The sequence below is a fragment of the Sturnus vulgaris genome, chromosome 6 (genome assembly GCF_052056855.1).
Source record: "Sturnus vulgaris isolate bStuVul1 chromosome 6, bStuVul1.hap1, whole genome shotgun sequence".
NCBI classification, from domain to species: Eukaryota; Metazoa; Chordata; class Aves; order Passeriformes; family Sturnidae; genus Sturnus; species Sturnus vulgaris.
This window is the reverse complement of record NC_142248.1, coordinates 14,306,962-14,333,359: the sequence shown is the minus strand read 5'-3', so window position 1 is coordinate 14,333,359 and position 26,398 is coordinate 14,306,962. Positions and strand designations below refer to the sequence as shown.

The following is a 26,398-nucleotide window of genomic DNA, read 5'->3' as shown; positions in this document are numbered from 1 at the left end:
TACAAGAGGGTATATGTGCCCTGATGGAAGCTGTGGCAGATAAAGCCCATGATGGTTGAGTGCCAAAAGTGTTTAAAAGAGGACAGTGATCTGAAACCTGTTTAGGACAAGACAAGTAGAAGCAGAGGCAAATAATCAAAGCAATCAAACAGTTCTCCCTGAACAGTTGACAAGACCACCAATATACACGTCCTGTGCCATGAGTTTGTGGTGATGCATGTGATATGCAAGCACCATAGCAACAAGATATTAATCACCAACACAGACAGGCAGAGGTTGGGGTAAGTCTTCAGAGGTGCAAGTCTTAGGCTGTATCTCGTGTACACAGCATGCCCCAACGGTGCCAGCTTCAGTGCTACCTTTCCAACATTGCAGAGTTGAATTCATTATGGCTGAGCTTACCTCTTCCTCTGAAGGATCCATGTGTTGGGCCTGGTATACAAATGCCTGGACATGAAGAACAACTTCTCTTCCAGTTCTGTGTCCCTCTGTCTTTGCGGTTTTCAGTTACAGACTCTGGGCAAGGTCTTTGCTAGTGAGACATCACTGATCGAAGTGGCACTGTGACAGAAGTATTTTGGCACTCTGAGTGATGGCAGTGTTTTTCAGAAGAGTTCAAGTGAGAATATTAGGTTCCCAATTCCTCTTATGTTTCATCAATAGCCTTCTCTTGGCTCATCAACATTTCTGTGATGCCACTAATGCCCAGTGCTGGCACTTCCTACTTGCCAGCAACTTGAGAGAAACAAGAGACAATTTAATGGCCCAAAGCTTTCTGTTCTTGTAGTTTATTCTATTTGCCTAGATTTTTTCTTTGATGATGGCACACTAGTAAAGTGCACCTATACCAACCAGATACCAGGCCTAGTGTGCCAAAGAGTTAGGCACACATTTTAAACGGCAAAACTGATCCCTGGAAAAGACCCATGTATTCTCCCTCTTAATAGTGTCTTTAAACAGAGCTTGAATGTCTCTCCAGCCTCCTGAATGGTGACTTGAGATTTTTGGGCTTGGAATAGCTCATTATAATTTAGTGTGATACGTAGGCCAGGCTATGAAGTCGCTTCTGCACTAAGGCAGTTACTATCCACAAGGGAAATATTTCTCCCTACAGAGAAATACCTGGCAATGGCTGGGATTACGTGTGGCAAGGTTATGAACAGCTTTGACCATGAAGGGGTCAAAGGTTTCTGTTATTGGGAATTTCTGACCCTCTCTGCAACTTCTACTTGGTGTTAAGATGCTGCTGGTGTTGGAGCCTCACAGGCATTGATGGGTAGGTTTCTGGTGTAGCTGGTATTCTCTACTAGGGGGTAAGAAAACAATTACTTCTTCATGGTGGTAAAAAACATTAATTTAGTATAGAGATCCTGATATGCTTGTGTTTGTGCGTGAAAACACCAAAGAAAGGCATTCATGTTAAAAGTACAAGTGATAAAGAACGCATGAAGGCAAAACACGAAATAGATCAGATGCAAAAATCCCCCTATGAAATTGGAGAGGAGAATGTAGGCAAGTATAATATTGTTATCTGGACTGGAATTTAATCAAGACTTAACTATGAGGTGATGTGGTACTTCAGTGGTGGGATCGCTGCTCAACAAAACTGTACCAGATTCTGCCTATCTTTTCACAGATTCAGGTGTGCACCAGTATAACTTGCTCAACCTCAATCGAGCTGATCCTGATATCCACAAGGACACTCATATTCAGATTTCCCAGCTCTTCCCCTCCTCTTTCCTTCAAGGTCTCTCTGCTCCTGCCATGTGGAATGGTATATGTTCAGGTGTGGATCAGAGAGACTTTGAAATGGAAAATCAGAGGATACCACAGGCCATACTGGAAAAGAGCTGGCAAAGCTTAGAACCAGGCTGGCAGAGTAGTGAGGGTTAGGACTAAGGTAGGCTTGTAGGGGGTGCTGTGTTTGGAGTCCTAGAGAAATCTCTAAGCCAAGAATAATGAATACTGGCAGAGCTCCATATAAGTAACAAACGGCTTATCCTGTCTAGGCTAATGACAAAATGTTACATATTGGTATTTTAAATTTTTTTTAAATTTTTTTTTTAGGGAAAGAAAGATTAAAGCAACCGCTATACCTAACCACTCTGCCTTGGTCTGATAAGATGCCAGAATTACATGACTTCTGCTGTGTAACAAGGTTCTTTGTGTGGGCGTAGCAGCCCCTCCCCATACCTAGCGGATACACTCTAGGGAATTTTTCAAGTGCGAGTATTGCCTCTTGTAAGGTCACTGAGTAAAGAAAGTTAATATATTGTGTGCAAAAATGTCATGTTTTGTGTGTTTCCATAAAGGCACCACAAAACAGCCCTACCTAAAGGTTATTATCACTATTACATGCACAGCCATGACCTCCCATGCGTATTACTCTGCAGTATGTTGGGCCTCTGCCCCACCCTCCATTAAACTCAAGGCAGTAATTTGAAAACTAAGGACTTGATCTTGTGAACTAGACTGGCTTGCATTTACATATCTAGTGCTCAGTCCCTCTGTCAGGCAGAGGGCTTGGCATTACTCGCTGTCTCCAATGCTCAGGGTCTGTAGCTTGCTGCCCTTACAGTGTCATGGTACTGCTCCCTCTTTAGACAAGCCTGTACACACCAGGCCTTGCTGGTAGATCTATATCCATTTTCCCCTCTTCTGCTTCTGCGCCACAGCTGCGCTAACTCGCATGTATGACAATGCTCATTTTCTACCCAAACTTCCCATTACTGAGTGCCTGGTGCTTGGATGAACTGGGACCCACATGCAGTCTCTTACAGCTTGTCATCTCAAGAGGTACCAAACTTGGACTTGGGATATTTTTCCAGGTGCAAGGCATGTATTACCAAGGACCCCGAACACATCACCGGTGTGAGATCTGAAGGATTTGCTGGGCAATGGATTCTGGGGATGCAGCTGGGAACGCAGAGGAAGATCTTCAGGGACAGGCAGACTCTGTGGCTGTGGGTCAGCCATGCCCCGTACGGAGGTGACACGAGGATCTGCACTCCCTGCGACAAACTCGCTCCCAGAGCAGCCTTGGCCCCAGAGCGCAGGACCAAATGAGCCCGGCTTGTGGACCATGCGGTGATTTCCTGTGCTCAGTTTACTTGCTGGCTCCCCCGGCGCGGTGCGCGGCTCAGCTGTCACTGCCCCCGCCCGGGGCTGGGGCCGGCTATGCCCCGCACGGCTCTGGGGCGAGGAGTGCCGGCCGTATCCCGCGGCCCTGCCCGGCACCCGCGCACACGTCCGGCCGCCGGCATCCCCAGGTGCCACCGAGGGCTCCAGGTGACACCGAGGGCTTCAGGTGCCACCGGGATCCCCAGGTGCCGCGGGCACGGCACGCCGCCCGCCCCGCGCCCTCCGCCGCGCCGCCCGCGGCCAACCTGCGCCGCCCGCCGGGTGGCGGGGCCGGGCGAGAGGCGGCGCGGCCCCGCCATTGGCAGCGGCCCGCGGCGGCCGCACGGCGATAGGCGCTCGGCGCGGTCAGTGCCGGCCGGCCCCGCCCCGCCGCGGCTTTATAACGGGCATCCCCATGGCCGAGGCGGGGAACCTGCTGCGGCGGCACCGGCACCGCCGCACCGCCCGGGACAGCCGCCTCCGGTGGCCGCAGAGCCGCGCCGCCCCGAGGGACGATGATGCCGCGGGCCTGGCGCAGCGCGGGGGCTCGCCCGTTCCTGCTGGCGCTGCTGCTGGTGCATCTGCCGCCGGGTCGCGGCCACCGAGCCACGGGGCCCCGGGTAAGTGAGCTGCCGCCCCGGCGAGCAGGTTGCAGCCCTGCCCCGGCCCGCCGCCCCTGTCAGCGCCGCAGGTGGAGCCCCGGCCCCGGGCAGCGCCCCCGGCCCCGCTCCCCACGGCGCGCACCCCCGCAAGGGCCTCCCCCGCCCGCTTGTTAAAAGCCGGGTATGGGCTGCATGCGAGGAGTTCATACACGGGTATTAACTTGTTGGGTTTTACTGCAGGAAAACACGGGACGGGGGGAGGTTGGCAGGCTGTGCTTTTATATTGCTCGACTTGCGTTTAATGTAGTCCCTGTTCTCAGCACATAGCTTTAGGACTTTTCTTTTTTTATGCTCCCGAGCAGGGATTAAATGAATCCTTGCAATAAAGCTAGATGCCTTCAGTCCAGGCTTCTCCCGGTAGGAGTCTAGCTCTGTTTTTTTTAATCTGACAATGTTTGACTCTTACTGGGGCTGTTCATTTCACTTACAAAACTATTACATTGCTCTGGGGAAGAACCCAACATTTTTCTAAATATGGTTCTCCCAGTGAGTGAGTGTTACCACTGCAGCCCCACTACGGAGTAGCGTGAGAGTTTTCAATTATAAAGCTGCAAAACAGTAGCTGTTCTTCAGCCAATGCTGCAATGAAAGCACAGCTCTGGGGAAGTGGAAAAAAACTCACCTCTCTGTAGGCATGTTGGATGCACTGGCCATGTGCATTCTTGACCCAGCTGTCTAAAATGCTAGAAGTATATTACCTAATTAATTTAGACCATAGTTAGGCAAGACCAGAAGTCTTTGAAATCCCTACTTAGCCAAAGTATAACAACAAGGAACTTTGGTGAAATGTTCTTTTTTTTCTAGTGGAAGTGTTGTTTGACCATGATGGCTGTTAAATGCTTCTCAGAGCTGTGGAAAGCGTACAACTGGCTGCACTGATGTTGTTGTGTTCAGCTGTGCTGTGTAGCCTCTTTTATGGCCAGATGTGTAACAGCAACTGTTAGTTCTGATCTCACTAGTTCTAAGTCAGAACTGATGTGTGCCATAAATTACTGAGACCTGCTTTAAAGGATCAGGAAACACAGGGAGGCTTATGGATATATCTTTATTACCTCATATCAAGCATAAACCTCAAAATCAGAGTGATTCCAAATAGAGAGGAACTTTAAAAGTGATAAGTAAGAGTCTGGCTGGATGACGAGGGTCTTCATCAGCACCAGCATCTAGCTGCTTTAATGAAGAGCAGTTGAAACAACAAAATAAAAAAAAAATCCTGATGGTAGTGCATGATTGTACAATGAGCCTGTATACCAAACAGTTTTCATATATACTATTTTTTATACTGTACTTTACAAGGCAGTTTAATTGCTCCCTGTGCTGTGTTGTCTTGGAGTGGGAGCTACTTCAGGAGAGTGGAAAACCAAATACAAAGGACCACTGATTTACTTTTTGCTTGAAGTAAGTAAACCGACTTTGCTATTTCTTCCTTCGTGACTGGGGAGAATATCAGCTGTGAGCACTAACATCTGTAGTTCTGCTGGAAGATGTGCCTTAAGGTTTTAACTTAGTCTTTTAACTTAGGAGCTGTTAAAAAGAAAGCTGTGTATTTCCAGGATGTTGTACTTATGAAATCTGTCTTTTTGCCCCTCAAAGTATCTTGATTAAGTGTATATGAAAGTGAGAAGTTTGGTTTGCTTGGTTGCAACCAGGTTGATTGATGTAAGCCCCTGAGCTTCATCTCTTCCAGCAATTAGACGTTGCCAGTAAAATTGTCATTAGTATAAATGTGGCATACTTTATGTTCCAATAAAAACAAAAATACTTTATTACTAATTTCTTAAATAATGGCTACCATGTATGTATTTCTCATGGGGACTTGTGATCAAGAGTGTATTCCTGTCAGGAAGTCTCCCTGGCCAGGTGTCAGTGTTGCAGTTCTGGGGATCTGATCTTGTAGATGCTTAATTGCTAAGTGTGATACCTGCTCTTTTGCACTCTTTTTTGTATGGTAAGCACTAGAACTACAATATTTGCAAGCTGAAATTCTTTTAAAGGTTAACAACAGTTTTTAGTCCTAATCAGTGAATTCAAATGACCAGCAATAATGCTTGAATCAAGTTCTAGATTTTCCTCCTTGAATTTTTCTTGTTACAGTAGTGTCCTAAGATAGGCAGACAATATTCTTACTAAATACATAAGCAGAAGAGAATGGCTTGCTACTGTTTGCAGTAAATGTTGAAAAACTAGAGGTATTGAAGAGAAATAGGTGTATCTACATCCCTTATGCCAATAAGGGATGAAGCTTTCAGATTAAGTGAGTTCAGGATAATTACTTGAATACCAAGGTAAATTAAAAGTGCAGCTAGTACCTACAGGTCTGTTGAGGAACTTCTGGCTCTCAAAAGATGTGTGAAGCTTGCTGTTTCTTGTTATAGTGAAACTATGAGCAGTGATGTGAATTCCTTAGGCTTGGTGTCAGTGACTTGTAGGAAACATCTGTCTCTTGCATATATTCTGTTGCCCAATGACAGTTAATAACAGCTGTCCCAAGTGAAGCCCCATAAGAAGTCTAATATCTTGTCCTAGAAATAACTTGGAAGCCCAAGGCTGCTGTGTGACTTGCTTCCTCACTTGACAGACTCTAGTAAAGCTTCTGCTGTGTTGCACAGTCACCTGGTTGCTTCAGCTTTTGCAGCTCAGAAGAACATTGTGGGACCATACTTGAAAAATGTCTGTTTGAGGGATGCTGCCTTCTGGAAAAAGATAATCAGGCTTTATTTTCTATTCATATTATCTTCCTATTTGCCTCTTTCTCTCTGCTGGCATGAGATCTGGGGTGTGTGACAAGCCAGGTCTTGCTGTTTCCTCCCCTTCTTGAATCTAAAGCAAGAGATGGGGAGCTTGACCAGGCTGGCTCTTGCATCTCCTACTGTGTGGTGCATTTAAGCAGAATTCTTTTATAGCAGATTAAATAGATTGTGCCACTAAGCTTTGTTTTCTTCCATCTGGCCTTTGTTTTTACTAGTTCAGGGAGAGATCTGTGTTGGCCCTCTGCTTTCTGAATGTAACTCCTGACCATTGTGACAGTAATGACAAACACTAGCCCAGAGAAATGGTGGATGCTTGCAGAAGGCACACAGTGTGACTGCAGCAGTCAAAAGCTGTCCTATGAACGGGCTTGGATTTCTGGAAGACTGGGGACCTGCACCCCTCCACTGACTTCAGAGGACTAAAAGATGATAGGAAGGGAGGACAGGATAGTCACTATAACTCTTCCTAGTTCTTCATAGTTTCATGCATGAAAACATGTTGGTTGGAGATGGGGGAGGACCTTATAGTTCAGGGCTGTTGCAAAGGAAAGTAGTAAATAGTACAACTGTGAAGCTACCAACAGATTCCAGGGAATAAATTGGAGTGCCACTCCAATTTAGCATTGGGAATTTCCCGCTGCAGTTGGCTACTAGCTAGAACACCAAATAAGAATCTTGGTAAAAAGTGCTGAAAAGTCTCCTGCAGCTTTGTTCTCCCCCCTGGGAGGAGGAAGCAGCACTGCAGCTTATGCAGGAGTGGCACAAGGAGTGTGTTCTGCTCTGTGTTCACTGCAGCCCCACAGGAAGGGTTCCACAAAGCAGGTGTCTTTATGCATACCAATATTAGGAAGCCTGTGTTCTGTATGGTGGGAAGGAATTACAAAAGCACGTGTAATAAGAATATAAGGTAGAGGACTTCATACACAGAAGGTCTAGAACAGAAGAATGAACGTTAGGATGGGTTTTCAATGACTGAATTTTGTTTCTTGTTTGAGCTTAATCACCACCCTGCATTGCAAAGTCTACACTAGTAATTAGCAATTGAAGCACTTTAATGCTTTTAGATTTCTTTACCATTGGAAAGATTCATTTAATGAAGAAACAAGTACCCAAATGCAAGTCTTTAGAAAAGAGACGGGACAGTTTTGATACTCCTATGACAAACTGATGCACTGTTTCGGTTGGGTGAGGGATGTTTTTTACCCAAGTGGAAGCTCTAATTATATATGGAGCTATATTGCTTATTTCTCCTTCTCCTTGCTAACCTTTAATGTTAGCTGAATTCGTTTATGTTACTAAAGAAACTGCTCTGACTTGTGTTTTTTAAACAGTATGCAACTGTGTTGAAGAACAGGCTTAATTCTTGGGTAGAAAAGTATTAAAACATTATGTTCTTATTGGAACAGCAGGACCTGTTCTAAACAGAAAAATGCTGTAGGATTTTACTTGCTTTTTGTTGTCTTAGAGTTGCTGTTTTAACTGCCTGAGCTTCAGAGTTGGCTACAATAATATTTCTACTCATGTTAATGAGCTGTGCTGTCAATGAAAGATTTCTGGCTAGCAAAAGTTTAGGTACAGAAAAAGAAATTGCTTATGTATTTTTGCTGGTGATGGCAGCAAGCACTGTAGCTGGTGGAACACCTGCAGTGATTACCTTAGCACACTAGAGCTAGAAACTAGAAAACTAGTCCAAGAGGTTATCTTCACAGTGCAGAGCAGATGCTCTCTTGGCTTCTTTCATTTCCAGATGGCCTGAAGCAATTGGTAAGATGACTGTAAACTCATTTCAGTAGTGTAGTAGCTCTGAAATATTAATACTGCTATTTAAATATCTTAGATGTTCTTATCCTGCCATCTCAAACTAATTGTGACATTACTATGTCAAAAAAACCCCAAACAAACAAAACCCCATTTGTCTCTTACTTGGCTGGCGAATCCCAGTTCTTCTGGTGCTGGCACATCTGACAGTGCAGTTAAGTGTTACGCAATAAGCTTTATGCTAACATTAAAAGCTAAACATGGAAGCAACACAGGTGGAGCTAAAGCTGATCCCTGAAGGCTGCTGTGCTGACTGTCATACTTAAGCATCCTGTGTGACAGTGTGGTGGCTTCCTGATAGAGTCCCCTGGCAGCTGCCACGAGGTCTCTGGTACTGATGCACTATGCAGGGCCTTTTTGGCACAGCAGACCTTGAGCCAAGCTTGGTGTGCAGTGGGAGTAGTTAACTGCTTTGGTCCTCAAGTGGCACTCTGGCAGAGTAGCAGCTGTTGTGACTTGAACTGTGAAGCTTACAAGTGTAATAATTACTGTCATTGCATTGGTAGGACTCTAAGCTTCCTATGCTCTTTTGTGAGAAGCTCTTGTTTGTGAAGTACTTGCTCTAACAGGGAAGGTTGCCATTGATGTGGGTGAATCCATTCCATGCTGGAGCTTTCTGGATAAGGTGGGAGGTCAGTTTGCTTATGCAGAGAAACTACCAGGATGTAATGGGAGTGGTATGTAACTCGCTGTCTCTTTTGACTGGCTCGCATGAGCAGTTCCAACTTGTGTTCAGCAGCTTATATGTGAACCATGTGAAGCTTTCTGTGTGTGATGACTTTACTGCTTGGAGGTATGAGGAAGGAGTATTCTGGCACCAAAACCCTGACTGAGAATGCAACTTTGTGCTTTTTTTTTTTTTTTTTGTGTTGAGGGGAGGAGGCATTGCTTTGAGAGCAACAACAGGAAAGCATAGCTAGTCACACCAGGGTGTAAAGTTTTATTCAGGACAGTGAAAACCACCCACCATACAAAAGAGTTCTTTGTATACGGCCTCATGCAGGCTATCAGCAGCTCTTCAGTCTGAGAGCAGCTTCCCCAGTATAAAGCCTTACCTTGGAACCAGTCTCATGCCTCCTATACTGGATGTTTTTTTTCTCTTTATTAAAGTAGGTATGCAATTTAGGCTCCTGTGGGATGCTGCAGTAACAATATAGATAATGTTCATGGGTTTTAGAAGAGTCATGTGCTTGTTTGCTGAGGAAAACATTGCTTCATATAGTGGACCTGCACTCTGACCACTGCTATTTTTTAAAAACTTGAGGTGACAAATATGGTTATTATGGTTTTCTACAAGAACTGCTCCAAGGGAAGCTTTTGCTGTCTGAGTAGAAGTCCTTCATGCTGAAAGTGCAGCTCCTGCAGTGTGGCGGGTGACGATGGAGCAAACTGGCTTTGGTTTATGAAGGAATTCACTCTAGCCTGTGTGACACTTTCAGAGTACTCTGAAGACTGGCCTGAGCCTGACTGGATGATGCCAAGGCATCAGCAGCAGCCTGGAGTAACACCCATGGTGGAAGGCTGTTCTGTCTCCCTCACTGGAGATACTCGGTTACTGTCTGGTTGCAATCCTATGCCATGTGCTCTAAGATGACCCTGCTTGAGAAGGGAGGTGGGACCAGATGACCACCGTGGTCCCTTCCAGCCTGGCCCACTCTGTAATTGTCAGATGTTTCTGTGTGTTCTGTCCCTAGAGCAGTGGCCTAGAAGGCCCTGTAAGCCTCCAGCTGCCTGAACCCTTTGCTGGTGGTCTCCCAGCTGTAGCCTGATCAGGAGGATTTGCCTGCAGGTTGGGCTTGTGCATTTTTGCCTCCCACTAGCTTGCAGCTGGACCAGCTGCTTTTGGGTCCACTGACAGAGGTTTGCATGTGGAGTGGCACATAGCTATGCAGTGGGGAAGTGAGTGGTAGGTGTGAAATGAGAACAAACTTAAGTACTTCCCCTCAAGGTCTGTGCCTAGAGATAGGAAAATAACACTAGTTACTATAGTAACAGAGGCTGCATCATTAAGGCTGGCTCAGGGTTTTGGCAAGTAGAGTCTGGCAGCAAAGCCTAGACAAGCAACCCACCAGTGATGTTGGCAGACTCTTCATGCAGGTGGAGGAAGTCATACAGAAACTGGTGTGTGTAGGTAGATAACTTGCTCTGCCATGGGCACCTAGGCTCCCCTCTTGGGCTGGAGCCGAAGTTGTGTTGCCTCTGGATGAAGTAAATGAATGAATGTGAGCAGGGCATTTTACCTGAGTAACTGCCACAGAGGACCATACTGCTCACTGCTTGACGATAGACCCAGAGCATGTGCCAGGGTTCTGTAAACTGTCTCCTTGCCCCATACACTTTGACTTGAGTTGGCTAAGGGGAAGGTAGCAGCCTGTTTGTGTGCAACATTCCTTCTGTGCAAGGCATAGACTATTGAGATTCTGTTCTATGAATCTGTTGTGATTGGCTCTGTAGTCTACATGGCAGCCCTTGTCAGTCTGAAGTTAAATTTGATTCACTGCTGTAAGAGCATTGGCCTAATATAATTTTTCTCTACTCTGAGTCTGGTGATACATGTAATTTTCCCCTATTCAGAGTTGAAGAAACATGCTCTTTCTGTGCCACTGAGATGTTGATTAGAGCCGGGGTTGAGGGGATGATAAAAGTGAGGGCTTTCTCATGGGAGAGCCTCTGATAGAAAGAATCATAGTAAGTGGAAGGGAAGGTGTGTAGGGATAAGAAAGATGGGGAAGTAGGACAGATGAAATAACTTGTTTTTCTAAGGTTTTTCTTGGCCACTGGTCCAGTTAATGATAGTTGGAATCATATCCAGAAGGAAGTGCTGATCCTCAAATAGGGAGGAGAGGTTCCAAACACTTAGTGGGCAGATTCTGTTTCAGAGTTTCTCTTGGCCACCAGTCCTCTGTTACCATTACTTGGGTCACAGGCTAGAAGGAATGTGGAAAATGTTGTCTATCCGTGTTCTCTTCCCTGTTCCACGACTGAGAATTATCATTTGAATTGCACAGGGAAGCCATATTCTGCCTTCTGATGAACAAAATCCATTAACTTAGCTTTTATGTGTAGGCTTGTGATGCATAGAATAGTGCTTGTTCTGTAATTTCATGGAGTCCAGAATAGTTGATTAACAACTTTTTCTTTGGTTATATAGAGAACCCAAAATACAACATCATACAATCCTTCAGTTGTAATTCTAGTACTTTAGGGCTTGATGCTCCAACAAAGTAAAACAATCCAATACAGCCTTAGTGTAGAGGTAACTGTCTCAGATTCTATGTCTATTGTGGGTTGCACAAGGAGCAATGTGACCACATATGCTATGGAGGGGGAGTGAACTGGGAATCAAATAGATAAGAAAGCATCCTTAGGTGAAAACACCTGGCAGAGGTAGTGGTATCCTTTAATGTCCAGATGTACACTATCTCTAGATCTTGCTTCTGTGTGTACCATATACATGATAGTCAGAATCAGTAGTATGGTAATATTTTGTTGCAGCATAGACTCCCTTGAGTAGTATGAAGATTAAAGAACCTACTCTAGCTAGGACATCAAACCACTTCCCTTCCCATTTCTTTGAAGCAGATTTATATGCATTCTACACTTGGGCTTAAACAAATACATGGTAGAACTAGGTGCAAGTTAAGAGGTAAAAAGCCAGAAGCTCTTGGGTGTAATTTCCAAGTGGAGGATATTAAATGAGTTGGAGTTTGTGGATGCTAGCCAGATAAAGGGGTTTCTGTCTGAGCCAAGAAGCTGCTTCTGATTTGGGTCAAGTTACCATACAGAATGGTGGTAACTGTTGTTGGCTTCTGCCTGGAGTTTTGCATTTGACTTACTCCTTTGCCCTTAAAAGTAAGCAGACAAGTGTTGCAAAAGTAGATAAGCTGTGTGCAAAATTAGCTTTTAAAAATGTGTATGCATCTGGAACGCTAGAGGATTATCAACTCTAAAATTGTAGGGTAATGTGAGTTTTAATGTGTGTGCATCTCAGGCTTAGTGGAAGAAAATTACTTTTTATATAGAAATCTGTGAGACTGGTATATGTAAAATGAACAGGGGTGTTAATTCAACAATTTTTTTGCTCCACAGTTCTAGAGATTAGCTTATTTCCCTTTCTGTGTCTTAACCTCAAAGTATGTAAATCTGGAAGAACTTGATCCACCTTTTAAAATTTAAAACAATACCAGTATCTACAGCCAAGGCTTTGGAGTTCTGTCAGGTATGGGATTGGGTGTAAGTGCTGCCATATCTTCCTGCTCTTGTAGTAAACTGTAGCCAACTGGATTTTCAGTGCTTCTGCTGGTGGTGTTATTTGCCCTCAGTTAGCTGCAATGCATCTGAAATATTAAGCTAGATGAAAAAATCTGTCTGACTAGAGCTTTAACATAACTTCAGAAAGTGCTTGCCATGGGATAGGATTTCTTAAATGCACTGCACATGTGTAGAAGTCCAGGGGTTTAGTTTTTGACTGTAAGAGAATGGTGCTTCAGGCTGCTGTACCTGAAGGCCTCAGGTTATTCTAGAAGTGCTATCCTGCAGCTTTGTAGGTAAAAATCTGAAGTGATGGCCAAGTGACACTCCTTATCTGGATATGTAATACCTCATGGTGGAATAAGGTATTTATAATAAGTGATGGCTGGTGTCTATGCTACCTAACATGTCCCATGCTTTAAGGTGGTAAATGTTGAAGACTTTTGCTATGATTTTTTTTATCAGGGTTGCTATACTACTATTCCCCTGTCTTTGTCAGTGTCTATGAGCTGTCTTTCCTTCTTTACTATTGCACATGTGCAGAGAGTATTTTATGAGCAGGAATCATACCCCTAGGTCTAGGTTAGAAAGTCAAAGCTGTCTTCTATTGGCTTTATCTTGTTAGGTGCTCTGCAGAGCCAGGGATGTTCTGCTTCATAGAGTCAGCATGTTCTCTCAGTGGCAGTAACTGCTCTTGGACTCCCTTTACTTGCCCAATTTAAGCTTGAACTGTAGGAGCAGTTGTTTCAATTTCTACAGACTTGTACAAAATTGACATAATTTGCTGGATAGCATATTAGTGATTGTTAAATCCATGGTCTGGAAGTATGTCAGCCCAGATTTTTTGTTTTGGGTGCTCATCTTCAGGAGCTTCCAGGGAGCTGAGTGTTCTCTTCACAGTGAACTATCAAAGCGCTTTATGCTCCAACTTGGTGGTTGTTTTCTTTTTCTAAATTAAGGATGCTTACATCGAGATAGTCTAATTGGCTCTGAAGGAATCTGGATGTTTCTAGTTGTAGCTGTTGAAGACTTAAGTTTTCCAAGGCTGTCAGGTTTTGTCCTCTCTTCAGTTCCCCTGAAGTAACAAATGTATTAGTAGAAAAAAACCTCTGCTCTGCTGGATTTGAGCTGTCACCTAAGCTACTACCCTTCTTAAAATGTGAAGAATTGTTAAAATCTAACTGTTGGAGCTCTCCTGAACTTCCCAGCTCACTATACTATTAGTTATATATACCCTGAAATATCAGAATTAAATTTAAGGTGGCTGATAGGGCTTTAAATAACTGGACAAGGTAAACATTTACCTTTTGTTCCTAAAATAGGGTGTCTCTTAAGGGTGAATAGGACAGGGAGTGGAAAGCAGCAGTGTGAAACTTTGGCTTTTCTTGTATTTGTCTTCAGTTGTTAATGAGACTCTATAAATTTCAGGATTTTTGTTGTGAACAATGGATACCTAAAGGAGTTCCAAACTAGCTGGGTTGTGAGGAGAAGTTGAGCTTTTCTTTACCATGAAAGTGCTTCTTCACCTGAAGCACTTTGGCAGCTGTGTTGGAGCAGAAACTTGCTGTTGCTCATTAACATACTGCAGTGTGTGTTTTGCAGATTTCTAATCTGGATTTGAGCGCACCCATAGGATGAAGTATCCAAACCCATCTGCACTGTTTTGTAAAATCTGTTGGTGTGTAAACAGGTATGATGTGTAGCTGTCAGCTTTTATTCTAGGAGGATGAAGCTATCCTGGTTCGTGTGTATGTGGTTCTTGCATGACAGTAATTTAAAAAAAAAGTCAGTCCGAATTTCCAAACCAAGTTTTGCCTGTATAATCAACTTAAGAAAAACGCAGTATATCTTTGAGAACACTAGGGTCTTTTTTGATGCTGAAACTGGAACTGAGTGGGAGGAAAAAAATTCACCACACTTGAATAAATTTAAGCATTCCTAAAATGTGTCCCTCAACATTTCTGGATTTGGCCCAATTTGGGAGAAAGACAAAGACAAGCATAGTTTGAGCCCAAATATATGAGAATCGGATCTAGTTTGAATAGCTAGTGTCATAAGCAAACTAAGTTTTTAATTTTCCTGTTGGAACTCAAAGAATTTACCTAAAAGTCCTCTTAAATTTTGCTTCTAGTTCTGTTGGCAACAAAACCAAAAATGTTTCCACAGTTGCTTCACATAACTGAGGGACATTTTCTCTGGCCCCTGCTAAAGTCCCAGAATTGGGAAGAGTTCAGTAGTAGAACCTTATGCAATATGAAGAGAAAGGTTTGATTAAAAAAAAAAAAGTCAAGCAACAGTGTGCTCTTACGTGAATGACAGTCCCAAATAAAAAGTATAACTTCAGCTCTAGGCAAGTTTTTCTCAGTAGTAAAGAAGAGTGAGCTACAGAGGCATAGCCCCTCCATGTTTAAAAAAGGTAGTTATCTTACCATAGTAACTGTTCTTCCTGATAAATTTCAAATCTTCTCAGGTATCCCATGCAACTCTTAGCTCTTTTTTGCTTTTGTTAAGGGAATTTCCACATCTGACCTTAACTGGAAAGTCTACTATAACTACTTCCAAGTTAGCCTACCCATTAAGAGTTTCACCTACAGAATAGCTTCTGACTAGCTTTTCTTTTGTCTAGACTCCTGTCAAATCTGCTTCATTCTCTCTAAGATATATACTCTCTGGGTGTGCCTCTGTTCAGGCAGGGCAGTGGGAGTGGGAGAACAATTCTGAACTTGGTAGTTTTTGCTGAATTCTGCCTGAAGCCTTCCTCATGGCAAAGGTGTGTCCAATTTCAGGAATTCATACTTTTCTTTGGAATCACTGGTGCAAGTAAATCAAATTAAACCATATATATATTCCACTTGACATGTTTTCCTTCAGTTTGTTCAGCATTGATAAACTCACTTGTAAAGATATAACCAGCCTTTCAGGGCAATGATTAAATGTTGCATGTCAGAGCAAAAGCTAAAAATGACTTTCACTTCTTTCCTTGTCTTTACCTTGCATGAAACTGTGGAGAATATAAGCACTTGTATTCAGGAAGTGCCAGAAGGCTGATTATAGACGTGATGAAGTCACCTCAGATTAAGAGGACAAAATAGGGTGTTATCTTTGGCTTGTTTCTGGTTAGTATTTATTAGAAAGCAAACCTAGGGATTACCACAAACAGCCTAAGCCAAGCGTGTCAGTTCTTCAGTGGATGGTAGACTGATGTTCACGCAGATCCATGCATTTCCTAAGGCAACCAATTAGGATCAAATGAGAAGAGATAATCTTGTTAAATCTCATGCCAGTGTTCAGATGGGTAGAACTGTACTTATCTAAAATTGCTTTAGTGGGACTTGCTAGTGGCTTTTGTTTCACTAGCAGATGTTGATGTAAAAATACAAGACTCTTTTGGCATCTGTTTTATTGTGAGGTGATTGACACCAATGCTAGGCATTGTTTACACAAAACATCTGAATGTAGTCACAACTGGATTCAACAAGATACTAAGTGAAGACACTATTTATAAATGCTGAAACTGATGAAGCTGGTTTAGTTGATGACCTATACTAAATTGCAATCAGGATTTGATGGATTTGAATAGAGAAAACATCTTAAAATAGGCAAGGCACAGAGTCTGAGGAAGTGTTTCTTACCCAAAGAGCAGGGAGTACTTTCTTTTACTTCCCCAGCTCCTACCTTTTTTTTTTTTTTTTTTTTTTTTTTTTTTTTGCTAAAGCAGCTGCTGCAGTATCAACTCTAACTGAAACGCTTATCAAGCTGCTGTCCTGGCTTCTTATTCATCCTGAGCGCTTGCCTTAGAGCTTCACATCCCCAAAATGAAGGAAAAGCATCAGGAAGTTACTCCTTACTTTAGGGAGCAACGTGCCTCTATCTTAGGTATACTTTAGGGACATCTTGTTCTCAGATGGGGATTATTAGATTTTACAGCTGACTCTTGGGAAATCTTTCTAGATGTATTATAGGGCAACATCTATGTTATATCTAGTGCTGTATGCAGAGTCTGCTTGGCTTGGACAGTTTTAGTTGGACCTGCTGCTTTCAGACAGTGAGCTTGACTTTGTGGGAGGCTTCCCTTCAAATGTGATTCCTGTTTGGGGAAAGTTTTTGTGGAAATTGAGTAGATTATAAAGTCATCCCATTTTAAAGCTCAAATGGCATTGGTTCAGCAAAGCTACAAGATACTAAAGAGACAACTGTGAAGGGCTGAATGAATATCTGGCAAGTGTCTGTGTCAGTTGAAGCTTGTAATCCACTTTGGTTATTGCAATATAAACTCTTGGGCTAGAAGAGGTCAACAGTTCTGGAAAGACAAGATAGCTCTAAATCTCTGAGTTGGTGTCAGGCAATGACAGATTTAAACAGAACTGTAAATATTCACTTGCATTCACTTAATTCCTCATTCCTTCCGTTGTTTGATTAATTTACTGGTTTATTCACTTTATGCCAGGGAAATCTGCCTTTCTAGATTTCAGAGCATCCCTGTATTTCCTAAGCCTCACTGATGCTACAGTACCTCTAATGACGAGCAAGCACCAAGTTATCCACAGGGCCAAACAGCATGGGCAGTTCTTGACTGGGGTATGAGGATTGTGCCTGGAATCTGCAAACTGGAAATGGTTCTGCTTTTGTCCTTGCTTGGATGGCTGGTTGACCTTGCCCAGCTGCCAGACCCCTCCTCACTTCTTCCTATACTTCAGCAAGGGTTTTTTTTAGAGACTTCAATCTTGCAGAAAAATTTTGCTCTATCATGGCCTCTCCATGGGCTGCAGCTTCCTACAGAAAATGTTGACCAGCTCTGCTGTGGCATCCTTTCCAGGGGCTGCAGGACAATACCTGCTCCTCCGTGATTTTTTCTGTGGGCTGGAGAGGAATCTCTACTTTGGTATCTAGAGCACCTCCTTCACTGATCTTGACTGTGCTCTGGCTTCTCACTTCCTGCCCTGCTCCCCATGCCATGTGACATTTTGCCCTTTAAGTTTGCTTTCAGAGGCACTCATAGCCTGGCTGATGGGCTGGTCTTTGGCTTGCAGTGGGTGTAGTATGGAACCAGCTGTGTCCAGCACAGGGCAACCCCTGACTTCTCACAGAGACCACCTCTGCAGCTGCTACCAAAACTTTAGCAATACAGGTGGTCAGACAAGGTTCTACACCGTGAACCAGCATTGCTGCTCCTGAAATGCTGCCTTAGATTGCAAAGCTCCCAGCAGAGTTAACAATAGTTTTGCCATGCTTCTGAAAGTGCCACCAGCAAGGAGTTCACATGCCAGTCAAACTTGTTGTGCCTTTAAGTCAGCTGCTTCAATCTTTGTCAAGGCAGTGTTGGTGTCTAGGAGAGGCTCCATGTGGTTTTGCTGTGAAAGGTGACAGTACACCTAAGCAATATCAGAGAAGATGTAGTCTAGCCTAAGTTCTACTCTGTGCTTTTATTTTTTTAAGATATAGTCTCAAATTGACTGAGTACTTTAAAGTTCTATTCTCATATGAATGTAGATTTCAGGTTGATTGTGTTACTCTGTTTTTTCCATATGAATGCCTTTACCTCCAGAGCACTGCAGTTCTGTACAATTTTCAAACAGCTGCTTTGCAGGCATGTGTGGGACTTATGGGGGATGACTTTCATAGCAATGAAGGGGGAAGCCTGGTCACCTCGAAGTTCTTTGGGGTTCTAGCTTCTACACACTATAGGTGTTTCAGATCATGGCATATATGCAGGTTCTCTGGCATTGAGTTGAGTGCTCACATGAATCCCACATGAATTCAAGCACTTAAATGCTATTCATTTCTAGCTCCAGGAAGAGCCTCTGAACATTTTGATATGGCAGGGCTGTCACATCCAAATGTAAGTACTTCCCTGTTTGGAGGGGAAGAGACCACACAGTTAATGGTAAGTGCTATAACTGGTCCTGATACTGAATAATTCTGAAAAAAGACTGCCAAATACTGTATCTCCTGAAAAACTTTGACCTGGGAAACTTACACAAGCTAGTAATTTTGGTCAGCAACTATCTCCAAACAGGATAGGAATAAATATTTTTAAATTTCTAGAATCAGACAGCTTCTAGCCTTTTAATCTGGGGGTTTAAGCCTTTACCAAGTAGTTTCTCAAAGCCCCATGAAGACTAAGGTACCATAGTAATTCACAAACACTTTAAAGCACTTATGAAACTCTGTTACTTTACTTGCATTGTGTGCATCCTTTTGGCAGGATATAGTGGGAAGTACAAACTCTAACTAAAATGTAGTAATTAAAAAAAAAATTATCTGTAGAAGCACTACTGCTTGAGTTAAGGTTGTTGGCATTTAAGTGCAACAAGTTTAGTTGGGTACTCTCAAGCTGTAACAGCCTCCTGTTTCCAGGTTGTTTTTCTGCCCATAAACAATCATTTATGCTGCAAGCATTCTGTGGTCTGTGTTTCCAAGCTCATGTCCAGGCATGTTTTCTTATCCCTGACTATGGGCTGAATATGTTGCCTTGGCCTGCTGTGAGTTACAACCAGACAACTGCTGTGGCTGGACTGACCAATTTTGTCTACCAATTGTGTGGCTGGAGTTGGATTTAGTCACTTGTCTTGGTGGTCAAGTCTGGATGAAGAGCAGCTACTGAAGATGATCTAGTCAGCTCTAGCCTCCTGGTTGAAGTGCTGACATATTGTGGAAGTGGAGCACCTTTTAGAGTGCAGAGCTCTCATTATGATACTGCAATTTCTGACAGCCAGCCTCTGCTGGCTGTAGGGATGGACCATGCTGAAAATGGGCTCTTTGTTTCTAGTGGCTTGGCACCTCTAGTTATCAGGAAATTTAAAACACTTGGAAGTGTTTCAGTTGTTCCTCCTGTGCCACATACTAGTGAATTAAGTAAAGTTTACTTTTGAAATAGCTTCTAAAAGCACAGTAATTAAAAAAAATCCATGGATGCTTGCAGCTATTACCTTCGGGAGACTGGACACTCACCTTAGTGACAGAAGTGCATTTCTCCTGTTTCAGAAACCCAGTTTCTTCATTGTTCTCAAAGACTAGTTTATTAACTCATCCCACCATCCATATGCTTGTACATCACTGGATTAGAGATGTTGGTTCAGTGATAATATTTGGTATTTGGCTCTAAGTAAGAGGTGATGGCGTGACTTGGGAACAGTTAAGTGCACCAGCTGAAGTCTAGAAGTGCTAGTTATGAACTTTAATCCTGTCCTATTATATAACTCCTGTGGAAAAAGGATTTCAGCTCTGAGGTTCTGCTGCAAGTTAAGGATAAAACACTGCTTTCCTTTCCTGTACTCTTAGGAGCTGTGCTAATATAACTATGCTTCTTACCCTCTTTTCAAAGTACCGAGTTCCAAATTTTTTTTTCTGTTTGTAATACAAAGTTCTTCGTGCTGGCTTCATAGAGAAAGAAGAACTTGTGTGTACTCACCATGAGTTGATAGCTGAGAATAGGAACAAATGTTAATATTTACTAAAACCACAGTAGACCCCTTGTCCACCCAGTGTTAAAAGTTGCAGTGTTCTGTTACCATGTTCCAGCTAAGTGTTACATGCATGAGAAGTAACTTCCAACGAAGTGTAAGACAAACTATTTCTGTAGCCTTTTGGAGTAGACCAAGGCTCTCTGTGGAACTTGTTGGATAGAGATGATTAATCCCCTCTTCCTCCATGAATAGTCTTAAAGCAAGAGCAGATTTCTTTGCTAATGTGCAGTAATGAAGACCAGTTCAATGTGAGAATAGTTAGGGGCGTCTTGGCTGATTTTGGTTGAAGACTCTACTTGCACACAGGCACACTGTGCTGGCAAAACTTCCTATCTGCTCTGCACCTAGTGTAGGTCTAATTGAACACAGGGCTATCTACAAGAGTTTATCTTCTAAAAGAAAACTGTCCATCTCTCCAGCAGAGATCTGGGGTGGCTTGTATATCTCAACCTTGGCATTATAATTAGTTTTATTCTGCCACTTTTTTGGAAGCTTCCCCTGCAAACCTGGTATAGTGGTTGGTGGGTAGATCCAGATCGTTTACGTGTACTTTTGAACTCTGCAAGGATGCCCACCTTTGCCAGCAACTGTAGCCATCACTGTGATGTGATAATGGTATTGCCTGGACCTCATGAAGCTGGGCTATGACCTGGAGGTGCTTTGAACTGGCATACCTGGTCATGCTGTACTTCTGCTTAGTGAACTGCACAGTGGGATTGTACCACACTGGTTATGACGCTGCTGTGTGCTGCCCTGGGCAAACTGGTTTCAAATTGAAGGTGGAGCAGCACTTGAGGGGATGATGTGGCTCTTCAGAACATGGAAGAGTTATCCACAGTGCACTAGGAACCGAATTTTCAAGAGGTATTGGTGGATGGCTTTGGCCCCATATGTACCCTGAAAAGTCTTTGTCTGAATAGGGAAAGAAGACCAAGCCCTCAGGTGTGATAAACTAGATCTAGGCTGGCTGGGGCATGCTATTAATTTAGGCCCTTCACATCTACATTCTCTCTGCTATTAAGACCTATGGCCAACCTGTGCAAAGCTCTTGACAGCTGCTTTTTATTTTCCATTGTCAAATATTTAAGTACTTCCTCAAAATAGAAGGGTGAGATGATTCTGATGAGTGCAGGGCTTCTCTGTTCATCTGTTGCTTGTTAAATGTAAATGCAGGATCATCAGTTGCCTTCAGTTCATCTTTTTTAGGTTTGCAGCATGGAAAAGTGGAAATCTGTCATGGGTGTCTGTAAATACAGTATGCTAAAATATTGTCTGTAAGTGTGAACAACGCTCTTGATGGAAATGAGGGAAGTAGATCTGGAATTTGCAGCAATGTTGAATTTAGCTTGGAAGGAAAGAAGAGGTTATTGCTGTCTGAGGCATAGAATGCTCAGAAATCCTTTCTGTTGTCTAAATTACCAAAGAACTTGAGATGAGATGGCAAAAACTTGACCAATGTATGCAGCAGTGTGTCAATATATGGGTTAATGTGATTTCTGGCTTGATTGGGGGAATTGGCTGATGTAAGCTAAAGGCTGCAATCCTGCATGGAGGCAGTTATGATAACCATAGGATGCTTTTCACGTGGTTCTAGGCATGAGCATCCAGGGGTGATGTGATCCCTGTGGAGAGGGAACTTCGTGTAGGGGGAGCTGATGGAGAAGTCTGAGTTCCCTGTAAAAGAGGGGGCCAGGGGTGTCCCTCGCCCGGAATCCTGCCCTCTCGTGGCCCTGGCTGTGCAGGGAATGGCTGCCTTGTGACCCGGAGCACCGAGCCTGGATTTGCTGCTCGGCAGGACCGGGGATGCTGAGCACACAGCTGTGCTCTGGCAATGTGAGAGAGATGTGAGGAGGAACAATGGGGAACACTTCCCAAGTTGAATTATTAAATATTGTGGGATGCCATCCAGAAGCAAGATCTGGGGGTACTCACACCTTTGAAGTCTGTGAATAAACTCTTACTTAGAGGAGCCCACTGTGGAAGAGTGGCAGCATTCCCTTCTCTAAGAGCGTGGAGGGTAGAGCAAAGAATCAAATACTTTGATGGTAAAATGGAAAGCTAGCCAAGACAGAATTTCAGAATCACACAGTGCAGAACTGCATTAGCAGTGTAGTAAAACCTGTTTTACCTCAAACTATGTAGATAAAATGCACATCACTTTATTTACAGTGCCATGGAAGACTGTACAGGCTTGGGAACCTGGAGCAGTTGGAGGTCTATATGTGCAAGTTAGCTACAGGTGTGCTCTCTAACCTTTAGGTTAATCTCCTAAAGGAGCTGCTTAGCTTTGAATGCTGTAGCCTGTGTGCTCCCTAACACTTTATTGTTTTTTTGAAGAATAAAACTAAGGATGTTCAGTGTTTGTGTGGCTATAGAAGGTTAAAGGGTGTTTGGTTGCATAATTGGCTGTCTGTACTTGCTTACTACCAAAGGAAAACTGGTATGTGCCTTGACTGCAAGATCAAAACTGCTTTCAAGACTCTTCCTCTAAATCTGATCTTTAAATTTTCTGTGGCTTCTAGTAATGATGCATTAGTTCAACTTTCATTCAGCCCGCTGTTGGTGAAAGTTAATTAGATGCTTTAATTCCACTTGAATAGTTTGCCTGACCAATAATATAATTAATTGACCATTTGTGCCATTTAGAGGTGTAGGCATTGGTGTGCAGCATACTGATAAGGTATCTTAGAGATGGCCTTCCTGCATGCTTAGTTATGAAGTGCTTTGAACTGGAAATTGAGCAATTACCTCTGGAAGCAACTAAAAAAGGCAAGTGGAAGTTGTAGCTGGATGATAGCACTGAATGAACAGAGATTGGGTTATGCATCTGGATTTTGAAGACACTCGAGTCCCATCTGAGTGTGCTTTTGGATTGGAGGATCTCTGTTCTGGTAACTTGCTCAGGTGGTTTTAAGTTGGACAACTCCTAAACAGCTTCAACATGGTAAAAAACTGAGCCTAAAATGCAGTAAGACTTGTATTTTCTCTTTAGATTGTGTTCTTTGAAGTGGTGCTCCCCCGGTGTGTTAAGGCTTTGTACCAAGAATTGAAGGATTTAAATTCACTAGGCTTAGGATCTTTGCTCTTCAATGAGGAGTAAATCACAGGCTTGATAAGAACTTTAGGGTACCTTGTCCTATACTAATACACTGGGTGTATAATTGCCAAAATACACACCTGATGCTTATTCTCTGTTCAGTGATTTGTTTACTTCAGTAGTAAGAGAAAAATGTTTTTTGAACAAACTCAGTGTGGTGTCTCTTTTTCCTATCAAGCCTACTGCAGCTTTGAATTTCTTAGTTATAAAGTATCTAAACTTAACTTGCCACGTGGTACTTCTGTACTGCCTGGACAAGGCTGGAGGAGTTCAAGCAGGTGCTGACTGCTGTGTCCATCTGTACCAGGTAGGCCTGTTGGAATAAGAAATAGGTGAAGACAGAAACTCGTCAGACTTCTGCCCAAGTCTAGTAGCTGAATTTAGGTGAGAAAATCCTTTAAGGCTCTCAATCACTCTTTCAGCAGATCTCTGCTCCAGTAATTAAGTGTTGAATTGGAACTGTTCAGCTTCTGCTTTTATCATGGATACTACACTTGATTATGGTTGTGTGGCTGCATTTATCCAGCCAACCCTGTTTGATACTGAACTTGGTGGACATTCCTGTTCTGGATGGGGAAGAGCAATACTGAGATGGCAAAACAGTTCCTAAAGCAGGCATACAACTTCTGTAGCTTCTTTGAGCAGTTGGCTTGGGTGCATCTGCCAAAGCCTATCTGCCAAGCTGATCTACCAGAAAGGTACATGCCTGATGTGGTATTTTTAACTCTGGGCTTGTCAGCAGCTGAGTGGATTTCTTTGTGAAAGGGAATGATGTCAACAGTACTCCTACTTGAACTTCTCTTCCTGCGTAAGTATACTAAGCTGGATTGTCAACAGTGTGTGTATTGTGCCACAAATTGTAGACTGGGAGCAATCCAAAGGAATTGTCCTGAAAGGTTTCAGGAAGAACCTATGCAAGTTGTAAGCCATCTTGAGAACTAAATGCCACATCAGACTACGTACATTTTCTGTTCTTGTCTGCCCTTTTTAGATTGAGAATTTGAAGGAGGTCCTCACCTTTTTGAATGTGCTTTTCCCCATTGCTTGTTTTGGGGTGCCTTACTCTATTTCTGTTACTAGTTAAGTGGATAACTGTTTATTTTTTCTTTTGCAGAGGAGCTACCATGTGTTTCTAGACTTAGAGCTGAGAGGAAGTGCCATCACTGGAAGCAAAACCAAACTCATCCTTCATTGCCTCTCCCAGTGCTTTTTATCCCACAGGTTAGTTAGGTAATAGGAAAGAACAGTGCCTGGATCTTGTGTTGTGCTAACCTCAGCGGGTACTCCTTTGAGATCCTAAATGGCACTTGGCTCTGCTGTATTTGTGTTGGTGCCCTGTTTACACTTAGCTTGCCCCAGAGGTGGGAAAGAGAAGGCAGGAATGTCAAGTACTTCAACTTGCCAGAGGATGTCTGTGATTAGGTAACTTAAGAGGATTTTCAAGTCTTTCAAACAAGGAATAAACATGTCAAATGTGATGTAAAGCTCCAGAGTCTTACATGGATGCTCTCTTTGTCAAAATTGGAGCATCAGGGTAGTGTTGAATTTCTAGTTTTGAGCGGTCTCCTGTGATGGGGAAGGTACCAGCTGTTGTCAGAAGGGCAAACAGGCCACAGCTGTAATTGCTCAGACGTAGAAGAAGAGAGCTCTGAGGTGTAAGGAGTTAACTACATGCTACACCTGACCACAGTGCTGCATTATCTACTCCTTTCTTGGATGTGCTTTTAGTGAGTAACTATGAACATGACTGGAGGCTGAGGGAGAACAGCTTTCCAGGCATTAAATGCCTGAAAAATGGTGGTAGGTTGTGCTCTCTTTTTATCTTTTCTACTAGCTTGTATCCGGTTGCATTTGATGGGATCCTAGTCATTCCTGTTCCTAAGTAGGACCTCAAATTGTTCTTGTTCAAGTAATGCACAGCGCCTAAGAGAATTCCTGCCTGAAAGCTCAAATGAGCAAAAAATGTTTAGAGTGTTTTTGTGTCTGTGTTGGCTTGGAAACTGCAGAGGAGAAACTCTGCCAGTCTCATTCCTGTAGTCTGGTAAAACTTGGAATAAGATATACTAGGAGGTCTGGTTTGTCCTCACTTCAAATTTAGGAGCGGGAATGTTCTCTAGGAAAAACTGCTTCTCCACATAATCACAAAAGCATCTCATGCTTTCTAATAAATCTGAACTTGATAAAGATGCTGATGTAAGTAAGCACGGTCCTTTGTAATTTAGAGAGAAAATGAAGGTTTTTGCACAGATAGAAAATGCATATCAGGGGTGAAGGCTGGTGTCTGAGAGAACTGGAGGATTAGTATCTACTGAAGCCACTGGCTATATTGGGAAAGGGAGAAATGCTCCCCTCCTCATTCTTCTCACCCTCAAGCCTAACTGGTGCATAAAGCTTTGCCTGCAGGCAGTCCCACACTGGTGCCTTGAGACTGGTTTGTAGCCTCTGAGATAGCAATGCCTTAGAGTGGAAGCATGGATGTCTGTCCCTCCCTGTTTCTTCTGCAGGATGTTACTGGGAACACCATTTCCATTGCATGAGTATGCAGCAAAGCTCGTTCACTCAGAGGTGCTGGTTAGTCCAGGGACAGGCTATTATTGTGGAGCTTGCCCTTCTCCTCCATGCCACAGAGCCCCAGTGCAAGGAGTAGGCCTGCAGAATGGCAGGAGATGACTTGGCCATCTTGTCTGGATGATGCAGCTTGTAGGCTATCAGCTGAAGAATTATTATGCCTGAGATGGCAGTAGTCTCTCCCTGTTTTCTGTAATCCTCGGTTATTTTGGGCTACCTATTTATAGACACTGGGTGTCTAAAACAGAATTCATGCTAATTGATGTATTGATTTGCTGCAGAAGGACATGCTTGCTTTGTAAGCATTCCTACAGAGGGGAAGAAGTTTAGAGCTAGAAGAGAGATACTATCTGTGAGCTGCCTTGGCACTAGATGTGCTGTCCTCACTGCTTCTAAAACATCTCAGAAGGAAAAAGGCTTATTTTTGGCCTTGTTTCCTTTTTATTGTAAAATGCAAGAGGCTAAATCTTAAAAGATTGTGGACAAGGACTTGGACTGAGGCTCAAGCAGATAGAGATCACTGCTGATAAACCATATATGGGTTGGCTAGAGACGAGTTGTTAAAAAACCCTTTGCAGTGGGCATTGTTTGGAAAACTTCATACAGACTTTATAAAGATCTTCATAGTTGAATTCTGTGACTCTTTTACTGGGCTTGCATTTGACT

General features: G+C 43.2%; 1 protein-coding gene across 5 annotated transcripts in view; it reads left to right on the top strand.

The window, feature by feature from the left end:
- Positions 1–3,620: 3,620 nt before the first annotated feature.
- The window catches only part of SMOC1 (SPARC related modular calcium binding 1), a 128,881-nt gene continuing 106,103 nt past the window's right edge, over positions 3,621–26,398 (top strand). For all 5 annotated transcript variants that reach the window (XM_014869209.2, XM_088167077.1, XM_088167076.1 and 2 more), the window contains exon 1: positions 3,621–3,740. In XM_014869209.2, the coding sequence (XP_014724695.2) occupies positions 3,636–3,740 (105 nt within the window). In that variant the 5' untranslated portion in view covers positions 3,621–3,635. The remainder of the gene's footprint in view (positions 3,741–26,398) is intronic.